Consider the following 13,732-nt stretch of genomic DNA (forward strand, 5'->3'; position numbering starts at 1 on the left):
AAGATTGTTTTAATGGATGCCATCTCATGCTTAGCTGTCTGTTCTTTATGGTTTCCTTTTAACACTTGTCCATTAAACATTCGCAATAGTTCTTTCTGATTTCTCAGAATCAAGCTTTCTGAGCTTGAATTTGCATAAACCAATTCACACAATGGGATACATGAGTGAATGGGCAATTTCATCTTACACAATAGTTCACTGTAAAACAAATAAGAACAAAAGCCCTCTAACTGGTGGCGTTTCATAGTTCAAGCAGGAGGAGAGGGGCCATTTTGGCAATGTAAGAATAACATAGGGTCTCTGGAGTCAACAAGCCTCTTGCACTGCAGATGGTCCTAAGGCAGGTGAAGCAGTCCTAAGAGGGACTCCTCCCTGAGAGGGAGCGGGGTGTCCTTTTATGGGTATATGAACCACCAAATTCATATTAGCCTCTGCTTTCCTGCTACAAAGAGAATATCCTTTGCTGCAGCCCAGTGACTTCCTGTGATAATTTTGCCAAAGCCTAAGGGACAGAGCGCTGTAAATATGAGGATATTTCATTTCAGCCCTCCAATGACCCACAAACAGTTCCTATTATTAATAATTCCTCTAAAGTTCATCTCTGGAGCACCCAGAGGAATGTACCACGGAAAAGTACCACGACTTCGACACTTAAGGAAGGACCAGGCTGCAGACTCTTGCTCTGAATTGTTTCCTGAGCTTCTTCATTATTTACTGAGATTCCTGAAATGCAAACAACGGGAGTCTTATCAGGCAAAGGCAGATCCCCTGAGCCTTTTATCATTCTGTCTGCAATTTCGAATATTTCCTCTATAACCAGACAGCATACCAAATGAAGCTAGACTCTTTAAAGGGAAATGAGGCAATTGGAATGTCAGTTTTATTTAGTAATACATTGTAAAAACTAAACAGCATATCCAGCTGATTGACAAAATCCATCTAACTGTTAAGGGCAAAACAAAACTCTCTCAAGAGGTACAGTTATGCATATCTTGCTTTAACCTATAGGCAGATATTTAAAGAGAGAGAGACAGACAGAAAGACAGAGAATATTGAAGCAGAATGCAACATTTGGAATTGTCCAGCTGATAAAATTCAGAGCGAGAGTAAGAGAGTTAGAAGCAAGGATATCATGTCATGTTTTCTCTCTTCTTCTTCAATGAGCCTTTTAACTTCTTCCACAGGCTGTCTTTTCTCTTCAGTTTTTTTTCCATCAAGGATGGCATGGACTCCTTCTTGCGGATTTCCCTCACTAAACCATGAAAGGCATCATCGATGCAGAATCTGAGGGCTGCAGAGGTCTCAAAAAAAGCACAGTTATATTCTCGGGCCAGGCTCAAGCCTTCTTCTGTAGAGACCTAAGGGAAAAATAAATGGTATTAAAAAGATAGGAAAGGAGAGACTCTGAGCTCCAAAAGTTTGTTCTCTACCAGGGCTGTGGGCCTCAGTTATAAGAAAAAAAAATCCAAAACTGTGAGAATTCATTTTAAGGGAAGACACCTAGAATTTCCGAATTTGGTGGACAAATAAGAAATCAGAATCTCTGAAAGGGCAGCCAATTAGAACAGATTAAAAGTGGAAATCTTTTTTTTCTCTACAGACTTCAAAAGAAGTAACATAGCATTGTGGTCAAAAGTATTGCTTTAGATTAAAACTAGTTTCAAGTTCCAGTTCTACTTTATGGCTTGCCAACTTGAGTAAATTTCTTAACCTTTTAGCCTGATTTTGCTCATCTTTAACATAGGAGAATAACATCTGCCCCAAAGGCTCTTTGTTAGGGTTAAATGAGATCATGCGTAAAGGTGCAATGAACACGCTGGGCACATGTTTGAAGCTCTACATATATTAGTTATTATTAGTTATAGTCTAGACCTTTCAGTTAAGAATAAGTCCAGATGAAGTTGTCATGAAACTTTAAAAACAAACTCTGGCAAAATAAAAAGCAAAACACCACCATTACGATACACAAGCCTTTCTCTAGCAGAGCCCTCCATGTGTCCTTAGAGCTTTGTGAGTCTTCTGTGGCACTTAACTCTGCCGTGGCTCACGCTATTGCAATGGGTCCTCTAGAGATTATAAACTGACTGAGGTCAGGGACTATGCCTCATCTATCATCAATTATTGTCTACCACAGTGCCTGGTATCTCAGTTGCCATTAGAGGTATTAAAGGAGTTAAAAAGATAATCAATAAAAATACCTAGGTTTTAATAAATATTAAGACGTAAACATAAATGATGCACAAATATTTAAATTGTGGATTAAATGTCACTGTAGCTGGATGCTAGTAATCCTGCTTGAAATTTAGCACTCCCATTAAACTCTACCGTCTTATTCACACTGGCTCTAAGAAAGCAGGAATGAGGTTGCCTTTACTCAATATGTTCAGACTGCCTTGTTGCCCATACTGGTTTATTTATTTTCTTAAAGTCACTCACACATTTATCTATTTTTAATATATATTTATATACTTAAATATACTTTTATATTATAAATATACTACCATTTTACAAATATGTTGCCCAATAGAAGTATATGGTGAACTGGAGACTCCATCAGTGTGGAACCCTGAGTGACTAGGACTGTGATGAGCAGAGTGCCCAGTTCACCCATGTTGGATACGCGGCCTAACTAAGAAAGAAACTTTGTTATTTTAAGCTGCTGACTTCTTGGAGTTATTTATAACCAGAGCATAAACCAGCTTTCTTAACTGATATACCATACCATATTGCAAATAAAGGGTTGAGCTGGGATGTGAAAATAGGTCTATCTGATTCCAAAGCCAAGTCTTTCATTCTAGTCTTTGATAGATTAACCTCACCAAGGGCCACTAAACAAAGATGAGTAACTGTCATGTTTTCACCCTGTTAGACACAGAATGTCTGGATTCTCTCCTTTCTCTTTCATCCTGTTGGAAAACACACCAATCCTTTTCTGAAGCTTAAGAAATGCAGCTAAAAGCAACCAAGTTATCAACACTATGTCTTACCAGGAACTGGACAAAGTCATAAGTTTGTTAAGTAACTTGTCTATTTCCAAGTAATCACAGGCAATAATATTTTTTTTCTTTTTTTATAATTGAGATATAATTAACATACATTATATTAGTTTCAGTTGTACAACATAATGATTCAATATTTGTATATATTGCAAAATGATCACCACAACAAGTCTAGTTAACATCCATCACCACACATAGTTACAAATTTTTTTTTCCTGTTGTGATGGGAACTTTTAAGACTTATTCTCTTAGCAACTTTAAAAAATGTAACACAGTATTACTAACTATATTCACCACACTGACTTATATATTTTATAACTGGAAGTTTGTACCTTTTGACTCCCTTCAGCCATTTTGCCCCCACACCTCACCTCTGGCAACTACCAATCTGTTCTCTGTATCTATGAGCTTGATTTTGTTACTTTTTATTTATTTATTTTTAGATTACACATGGAAGTGAGATCTTACAGTATTTGTCTTACTCTGTCTGACTTATTTCACTCAGTATAATGTACTCAGGCTCCATCCATGTTGTCACAAATGGTAAGATTTCATTTTTTATGGCTGAATAATATTCCAGTGTATGTGTATATATACATATATATATATAGTATATATACACTGTATATATATATACACAAATACATATAGTATATATACAGAGTATATATATATATATATATATATATATATATATATATATATATATCCTGTATGTGTTTATATATATAAATACATAAATATATATAAATATAAATATAAATAAAATATAAATAAATATATGTATATATATGCATATATACACACACCACATTTTCTTTATCCATTCATCCATTGATGGACACTTAAGTTTTCTCCATATCTTGGCTATTGTAAATAATGTGGCAATGAACAGTGAGGTGCATATATCATTTCGAGTTAGTGTTTTCATTTTCTTTGGATAAACACCCAGAAGTGGAATTCCTGGATCATATGGTAGTTCTATTTTTAATTAGCTGAAGAATTGCCATACTGTTTTCATAGTGGCTGCACCAATTTATATTCTCACCCCTAGTGCACAAGGGTTCTCTTTGCCACATCCTCACCAACACTTATTATTTCTTGTCTTTTTGATAATAGCCATTTTATAGGGATGAAGTGATATCGTACCATGGTTTTGATTTGCATTTGCCTGATGATTAGTAATGTTGAGCATCTTTTCTCCTACCTGTTGATTGGCCATCTGTATGTCTTCCTTAGAAAAATGTCTATTCAGATCCTCTGCCTTTTTTTTTAATTGAATTGTTTGGTTTTTTGCTATTAAGTTGTATGAGTTACTTAGGTATTTGGATATTAACCCCTTATCAGATACAAGATTTGAAAATATTTTCTCCAATTCGGTAGGTTGTCTTTTCATTTTGTTCATGATTTCCTTTGTTAAGAAGCTTTTTAATTTGATGTAGTCCCATTTATTTTTTCTTTTTGCTTTTATTGCTTTTTCTTTTGGTGTCAAGCCCGAAAAATCATCACTAAGACTTACCACCCATGTTTTCTTCTAGGAGTCTTGTGGTTTCAGATCTTCCATACAAGTCATTAATTTATTTTGAGTTAGTTTTTGTATATGCTGTAAGACAGTGGTCCAGTTTCCCAACACCATTTATTGAAGAGTCTGTCCTTTCCACATTTTATATTCTTGGCTCCTTTGTTGTAACATAAATGACCTTATATGCATGGGTTTATTTCTGGGCTTTCTATTCTGTTCCATTGATCTATGTGTCTATTTTTATGCTAATACCATTCTGCTGTGATTAATATAGCTTTGTAGTATAATTTGGACTCAGAGATTATGATATCTCCAGGTTTGTTCTTCTTTCTCAAGATTGCTTTGGCTGTTTGGGGTCTATTGTGGTTCCACACAAATTTTAGAATTGTTTGTTCTATTCTATGAAAAATGTCATTGGGATCTGGATAAGGATTATATTGAATCTCTAGATTGCTTTGGGTAGTACGGGCATTTTAACAATATTAATTCTTCCGATCTATGAGCACAGATTATCTTTCCATTTATTTGTGTCTTCTTCAATTTCTGTCATCATTATCCTATAGTTTTCAGTGTATAAGTCTTTCACCTTCTTGGTTAAATTTATTCCTAGGTATTTTATTCTTTCTGATGTAATTGTAAATTAGGATTGCTTTCTTAATTTCCCCTTCTGATAGTTTGTTATTAGTGTCTAGAAATGCGACAGATTTCTGTATACTGATTTTGTATCCTGCAACTTTACTGAATTTGTTTATTAGTACTAACAGTTTTCTGGTGGAGTCTTCAAGGTTTTCTATATATAAAGTCATTTCATCTGAAAATAGTGATAGTTTTATTTCTTCCTTTCCAATTTTGATGTCTTTTATTTCTTTTTCTTGCCTAATTGCTGCGGGTAGGATTTCCAATTCTGTGTTGAATAAAAGTGATGAAAGCAGGCATCCCTGACTTTTCCTGACCTTAGAGGAAACATTTTCAGCTTTACACCATTGAGTATGATGTTAGATATGGACTTGTCATATATGGCCTTTATTATGTTGAGGTACATTCCCTGTATGCCCAATTTGTTGAGAGATTTTATCATAAATGGATGTTGAATTTTGTCAAATGCTTTTTATGCATCTTCTATTGAGATGATCATATTCTTTTTATCCTTCAGTTTGTTGACGTGGTGTATCACATTAATTGATTTGCAGATGTTGAAACATTCTTACATCTCTGGAAACAACTCTACTTGATCATGCTGTGTGATCTTTTAATGTATTGTTGAATTTATTTTGCTAATATTTTGATGAGGATTTTTGCACTATGTTCATCAGGGATATTGGCCTATAATTTTCTTTTCTTGCAGTATCCTTGTCTGGTTTCTGTATCAGGGTAATGCTGGCCTCATAAAATGAATTTGGAAGTGTTCCTTCCTTTCTAATTTTTGGAAGAGTTTGAGAAAGACTGATGTTAATTCTTCTTTGAATGTTTGGTGGAATTTACTAGTGAACCTGTCTTGCCCTGGACTTTTATTTGTATGGAGTTTTAAAATTACTGACTTAATCCTCTTTTTGGTAATTGGTCTGTTCATATTTTCTGTTTTTTGGCATACAATTGTTCATAGTAGTCTCATGATCATTGGTTTTTCTGTGGTATTAGTGTTACACCTCCTCTTTTATTTCTGATTTTATTTGAATCTTCTCTCTTTTTTTCTTGGTGATTTTACCTAAAGTTTTCTCAATTTTGTTTATCTTTTCAAAGAACCAGCTCTAAGTTTCATTGATCTTTTCTATTGTCTTTTGAGTCTCTATTTCATTTATTTTTGCTCTAATTTCTGTTATTTCCTTCTTTTTACTATCTTTGAGCTTTGTTTGTTCTTCTATTTCTAGTTCCTGGAGGAGTAAAGTTAGGTCGTTTATTTGATTTGTTTCTTGAGGTAGGCATTTATCACCATGAAGTTACATCTTAAAACTATTTTTGTTGGATTGCATAAGTTGTGGTATGTTGTAGTTCCATTATTGTTTATCTTAAGCAATTTTTTATTTTATTTTTAATTTCTTCATTGACCCATTAGTTGTTCAGTAGCATGCTGTTTAGTGTCCACATATTTGTGGGTTTTCTGGTTTTCTACTCATAATTGATTTCTACTTTCATAACATTGTGGTCAGAAAAGATGCTTGATATGATTTCAGTCTCCTTAAATTTTATAAGACTTGTTCTGTGGCTTAAGGTATCAGCTATCCTGAACAATGTTCCATGTGCACTTGAGAGGAATGTGTATTCTGTTGCTTTTGGATAGAATGTTCTGTATATTCTGTTAAGTCCATTTGGTCTAACACGTCATTTAAAGCCAATGTTTCCTGGTTGATTTTCTGTCTGGATGATCTATCCATTGATGTAAGTGGGGCATTAAACTCCCCTATTATTATTGTATTGCTGTCTATTTTTCTATTTAGGCCTACTAATATTTGCTTTATATATTTAGGTGCTCCTAAGTTGAGTGCATAAATATTTACAAACGTTATATCTTGTTGTATTAACTCCTTTATCAATACATAATACCCTTTTTTGTCTCTTATTACAGTCTTTGTTTTAAAGTCTATTTTTATTATATAAGTATAGCTACCCCAGCTTTCTTCTGGTTTCTGTTTGCATGGAATATCTTTTTCTATCCCTTCCCTTTTAGTCTATGTGTTCTTACATCTGAAGTGAGTCTCTTGTAGGCAGCATGTAGATGGGTTTTCTTTTTTTATCCATTCAGCCCCTTTATGTCTTTTGATTGGAGAATTTAGTCCATTTACATTTAAAGTAATTATCAATAGATCTGTATTTATTGGCATTTTGTTAATTGTTTTCTGGATATTTTGTCATTTTTCTATTCTTTTCTTTTTCTCTTGCTCTCTTCCTTTGTGGTTTGATGACTTTCTTTACTGGTATGCTTAGATTCTTTTCTTATTATCTTTTATTTATCTACCAGAGGTTTTTGCTTGGTGGTTACCATGAGGCTTACATATAACAACTTTTACTTATAGCAGTCTATTTTAAGTTGGTGACTTAAGTTTGAACACATTCTAAAGCTCTACATTTTTATTTTCCGCCCCTTGTGTTTTATGTTGTTAATGTCACATTTTACATCTTTTTGTCATGTTTATTCCTTAATTAATTATTATAGTTATAGCTATTTTTGCTACTTTAGTCTTTTACCCTTCATACTAGATTTATAAGTGATTAATTCCCTACATTTACTATGTATTTTCTTTTACCACTGAGATTTAGACTTTCCTATGTTTTCTTGTTACTAATTAGCATCCCTTCTTTTCAGCTTAAAGAAGTTCTTTTAACATTTCTTGTAAGCCTGATTTAGTGGTGATGAAATTTTTTAGCTTTTACATCTCTGGCAAACTATCTCTCCTTCAACTCTGAATAACTTTTCTTGGTATGGTATTCTTGGTTGGAAATTTTTTCCTTTCAGCACTTTGAATATATCATGCCCCTCCTTTCTGGTCTGCAAAATTTCTGTTGAAAAATATGCTTATAATCTCTTGGGGATTCACTTGTATGTGACAAGTTATTTTTCTCTTGCTGCTTTTAAGATTCTCTCCTTGTGTTTAACTTTTGATGTTTTAATTACAATATGTCTTGGTGTGGGTCTCCTTGGGTTAATATTATTTAAAACTCTCTAGGATTCCTGGACCTGGATGTTTCTTTTCCCAGGTTAGGGAAGTTTTCAGCCATTATTTCCTCGAATGTTTTCTGCCCATTTCTCTTTCTCTTCTCCTTCTGAGACTCTGATAATGTGAATGTTAATCTGCTTGATGTTGTCCCATAAGACCCTTAAGCTATCTTCACTTTTTTTCATTCTTTTTTCTTTTTACTACTCTGTTTTGGTGAGTTCCTTTGCCCCGTCTTCAAATTCACTGATCCTTTTGTCTGCTTCATCTAGTCTGCTATGGAACCCCTGTAGTGTATTTTTCAGTGCAGTTATCGTATTCTTCTGCTCTGTGACTTCTGTTTGGAACTTTCTTATATTTTCTATCTCTTTGTTGAAGTTCTCACTGCGTTCATCCATTCTTCTCCCAAGTTTGGTGAGCATCTTTATGACCATTACTTTGAACTCTTTATCAGATAAATTACTTATCTCAATTTCATTAAATTTTTTTTTGAGAGTTTGTTTTGTTCTTTTTTTCCAATATTTTATTTTATTTTTTCTCTCTTTTTTATTGCAGTAACATTGGATAACTTTCAGGTGTACATCATAATATATTTTGAATTCTGTGTAGATTACATCATGTTCGCCACCCAAAGACTAATCACAATCCATCACCACACATGTGTGCTTAGTCACCCCTTTCACCCTCCTCCCTCCCGCCTTCCCCTCTGGTAACCACCAATCCAATCTCTCTTGCTATTTGTTTGTTGTTGTTTTTATCTTCTACTGATGAGTAAGATCATACAGTATTTGACTTTCTCCTTCTGATTTGTTTCACTTAGTATAATACCCTCAAGGTCCATCCATGTTGTAACAAATGGCTGGATTTCATCCTTTCTTATGCCTGAGTAGTACTCCATTGTGTACATATACCACATTTTCCTCTTCCATTCGTCCCTTGATGGGCACCTAGGTTGTTTCCAAGTCTTGGCTATTCTGAACAATGCTGCGATGATCACAGAGGTGCATGTATCTTTATGCACTTGTGTTTTCAAGTTCTTTGGATAGATACTCAGTAGTGCAATAGTTGGATCATATGGTAGATGTATTCTTAATTTTATGTGGAAACTTCATACTGTTTTCCACAGTGGCTGCATGAGGTTTTATTTTATTCTTTCATTTGGAACATATTCCTTTGTTTCTTCCTTTTGTTTGACTCTCTGTGTTGGTTTCTATTCATTAGATGAAACATCCTCTTCTCCCAGTCTTGAAGGGTTAGCCTTGCATAGGAGATGATCATTATTGTTCAACCATGCCCTAGCTCTTAGTTTTCTCTCAAACCTTTGTGAACGTCCAAGCAGTCTGTTTTATTTTTAATAATTCCCAGTAGTAGAGGGTGGTCAAGACCAGTCAGTGTCCCAAAGAGGAAGATCTCAGCAGCTCCTAGATTCAGGAGGATTGGAAGCCAAACCTTCAGGCAACAGCTTTAAAGAATGAAAATACACACACTCCTGTGGGACTGCAAGCATAAGCCTCACTGGCCCTACAAGGCAAGCAATCTGGAGGTGTCCCCTGGGCAGCAGTCACAAAAATCAGGGCTCCAGATGAGCATATAAGCTTCTTTTTGGAAGATGCTGGTGAGCTGTAGTGAGGCAGAGGGAGAGCACAAAAATGGCATCCCCTGCTCTATGCTCCCTGAGAGCACCTCCATAGCCTGTATGTCAAACCTGAAGCCTGGCTCTAAGGCAAAAGCCTCAGGAATAGCAGGTAGGCCTCTTTCACGGAAAGGAAAGACAGTGAGTGTTTTAGTCTGCTGTCTATGCAGTGCCCTGGGGGTGGTAGACTGCCAAGAACTATCTCTCTGATTATTATAATCCCGTGGGACACAGGAACACAAGCCCTCTGGCCGCTAGTGCCAGGCAATCAGGGGATATCCTCTGGGCAGCAGCTGCAAAAACCAGGGCACCAGATATAAAAATTGGGGTACCAGGCATGTAAAAGTGTTCCCCTTCAACAAGTGCTGGTCCTCTTGAGCATGGCAGAGGGAAAGAGCGAGGATAGTGCCCACCCTTTGAGGTCTCAGGAGAGGCTTAGAGTCTGCCCTTAAACATTTGTTTAGTTAGAAGACTGCCCCTCAGGCTGGAGCTGTGATGATAAGCTAACAGGCTTCTTTCCAGAAAGATTGAGCTCCTGATTCTCTTGCCTCTTGCTGTGTCCTAGGGGTGGTAGCTGATTAAGAATGTTTTCTCCATTGGTTACAGTCTGTGGGACCTGTGAGCATAAGTCCCACCAGCCACTGGAGCCAGGCAATGTAGAGGTGTCCCCTGGAAGCAGACACAAAACATCAGGGCACCAGAGAAGGGTATAAGTTCCTTTCCGTAAGATATAGGCGAGCTGGAGCAAGGCAGAGGGAAAGTACAAGGATTGCAGACACTGAGAGCACCTCTGTAGGTTCCTATAAGTGTGCCAGACCGGAAGCCTGCTCATCAGACTAAAGCTCCTGGGTAATTAAAAAGGCCTCTTTCTCAGAAAGACTGGAGATGTGTTTCAGTCTGCTATCTGAGCAGTTCCTTGGGAGTGGTCATCTGCCAAGAACTGTCTCTCTGTTACAGTCTCATAGGACCCAGGAATGTAAGACCCCTGGCCTCCAGAGCCAGGAGATCAAGGGGCATCTCCTAGGTGGTACACATAGAAACTGGGTCACCAGACATAAAAACCAAGGCACCAGATGTGCAGAAGCTCCCTTCTGGGAGATACTGGCAATCTGGAGTTAGGTAGAGGGAGAGCGTAAAGATGGTACTTACCAAAAAAAGGCAAAAAAAAAAAAAAAAGAGAGAGAGAGAGAGGGAAAGGAAAAGGGAAATTTAAAAAAAAGAAAAAAGTGATGCCTGTAGGCTTTAGCAAGGCAGAGGAGGAGCAGGAATATGGCACCCATCAGCCTCCATCCCTGGAGGGTATTCCAGCAGGCCTCTGCTCCTTAGACCCATGATTTAAAATTGGGAAATGAGTCTTTTTTGCATAAAGTCTGGGAACTTTTCAAAGGGCTACATTTGCACTGGGCCCTGGGCGGGGGCCGGGGGGGGGGGGGGGTTGTGAGTCTGCACAGGCCCTTTAAGAGACATTCCTCAGTTCACCAGAGCCCCATGGGTCTCCTGAGTGTGAGTCCCATTGGTCTTCAAATACAGATGTTTTAGGGGCTCATCTCTCAGGTGCCAGTCTTAAAAGTTGGAATGCCCAATGGGGAGCATGAATTCCTTGCTCCTTGGGGAGAAGCTCCAGGTTTTGAGGTCCCTCTCGATTATAGGCCACTGTGCTGGGGTGGGATTTATGGCGAGATTGTGTCTCAGCCTTTCCTACTCACTTCGATATGATTTCCCTCTTGTTTGCCCGATGTGAAGGGGTCACTCCACCAGTTTTTATTTTTTTCAGAGGCAATTTTCCCAGCTATAGCTGTAGATTTGTTGTGTCCATGGGAGGAGGTGAATTTAGGATCTTCCTAGGTTGCTATCTTGAACTGGAACCCCACAGGCAATAATCTTATCAAATGTTTTGACAAGGCATAGCTTGTGTGGCCATTTTTTTTTCTGTCTCCTGTAACAATTTTCCCACCCTGAAGGCAATGACACGTATTTTACATTTTTCTATAGCAACACTACATTTCTGGTCCTATTTTCTAGATTAATCAGCTTTCATTAGATTATATGTATACGAAAACAGCCTCAAAATCTCCCTGGCTTGAAAAATATTTCTTTTGTGCTCGCATTGCTCATTAACAGCTGGAAAGCAGACTGTGGCAGCTCAGCTCCAGGCTGTTGGTTGGGTTCTGGTTTGCCCCTTCTATCTTCTTATTCTGGGACTCAGGCTGCAAAAGCACTTCTTATCTGTGGTGTGATGTTCCCATGACAGAGAGAAGGAGGGCGAGAGGCAGAGATAATTTTACCCACATCGCAATGGTCAAAAGACAAATGGAGAAATCTAAAGTCACTGAAACAGGATGTACACTCAGCTCACTATGAAGAATGGCAAGGATGGGGAAGAAAGAAAGAACTGAGAAGAAATAACAGAATCTACCAAAATCAGTTAGAGGTAAATACAGTACACTTTCCAACTAAAGAGAAAAAGTGTCAGACCAGATTCTTAGAAACTCACTTGTAGTTGAAACATCTTACATGTAAGGATATAGAAAGAGTGAAATATGAATGGAATAATACAGAAAGAAAGCTGGTATGTTGACATAATATCAGACAAAGTAGATAGAAAGTTAAAAAATTACTAGAGTTAAAGGGAGATATTTTATAACGATAAAATGATCAATCTATAAGGAAGATATTATACTTATAAATGCATATGTACTAAAAATCATAGCCTCAGTTTATAAGAAAAGTTGAGAGAACTAAAATCCATAATTATAGTAAGAGATTTTAACACCTCTCCCTCAGCAATTGAAAGAATAAGTAGACAAAAAGTCAATAAAGATATAGAAAATCTGAACAAAATGACACAATCTAATTTATATGTATATGATACTGTACCCAACAGATAAAAAAGTCACATTCTCTTCAAGTGAATGTGAGGCATTTATAGAAACTGACTTCACGATCATTTATAAAGCAAATCTCAAAACATTGCAAAGAATCAAAATTACGGCTATTCCAAAACAGAATTAAGATAGAAATTATTTTTTTTTAAAAAAAGTAACTAAGAATTCCCCAGATACTTTGTAAAAATATACTTCTAAATAGTAAATAGCTCAAAAAAGATACTACAAGAAAATTGGAAAATATTTGGAACCGAATGATAATGAAAATGTAACACATCACAATTTGTGGGATAGCTTTGTTTAGAATGGTGTTTATAGCATTACACACGTTTTAGAAAAGTAGAAACACTCAAATTTAATGACTGAAGTGGCAATCTCAAAAAGTTACAAAAAAAAAAGCCCAGTAAATTAAACCCAAAGACAGTAGAAAGAAGGAAATGATAAAGCTACAGATAGAAATAAGTGAAATAGAAAACAATCATGCAATAGAGAAGACTAAATCCAATGAGTTTTCTTTGTAGATGTTAAAATGATAAAGCATAAGCAAAACAAAGTAAAGGGGGAAAAAAAGAAAAGGGCACAAATAAACAATATCAAGTATGACAAAGTAGACATCACTACAGATCCTACAAATACAAGAAAGATATTATGTTTGTCCCAATAATTCTGATAAGTTAGATGAAGGATAAATTCCTGTCAAACAAAATTTGCCAAAACTCACACAAGAAGAAACAGAAAATCTGTATTATCCTATACCTTAGTCAAGGAATTAGACATGTAATTAAAACCTTTCCACAATTAAGTTTCTATGACCAGAAGCCTTCTTCAGTGAATATGATATTAGCATTATCAGTAATAGCAAAAAACAACCTGAAAGCAACACAAGTATTATCATCAGTAAATTTGATAACTTGTTGTGTATTAATACAATGGAATACTGTTCAATGTAAATGAATAAATTTTTGTTATGTAAAACTTAGATAAATTTTACAAACATAATGTTTAGTGAAGGAAATTAGACCTAGGAAACATTTTTATTAAAC

General features: G+C 36.1%; 1 protein-coding gene across 1 annotated transcript in view; it reads right to left on the reverse strand.

Moving 5' to 3' along the window:
* Positions 1 to 858: 858 nt before the first annotated feature.
* Positions 859 to 13,732, reverse strand: part of RIT2 (Ras like without CAAX 2) — a 346,858-nt gene continuing 333,984 nt past the window's right edge. The window contains exon 5 of the mRNA XM_070627577.1: positions 859 to 1,358. Within this exon, the coding sequence (XP_070483678.1) occupies positions 1,131 to 1,358 (228 nt within the window). The 3' untranslated portion in view covers positions 859 to 1,130. The remainder of the gene's footprint in view (positions 1,359 to 13,732) is intronic.

The sequence above is a fragment of the Equus przewalskii genome, chromosome 7 (assembly GCF_037783145.1).
Source record: "Equus przewalskii isolate Varuska chromosome 7, EquPr2, whole genome shotgun sequence".
NCBI classification, from domain to species: domain Eukaryota; kingdom Metazoa; phylum Chordata; class Mammalia; order Perissodactyla; family Equidae; genus Equus; species Equus przewalskii.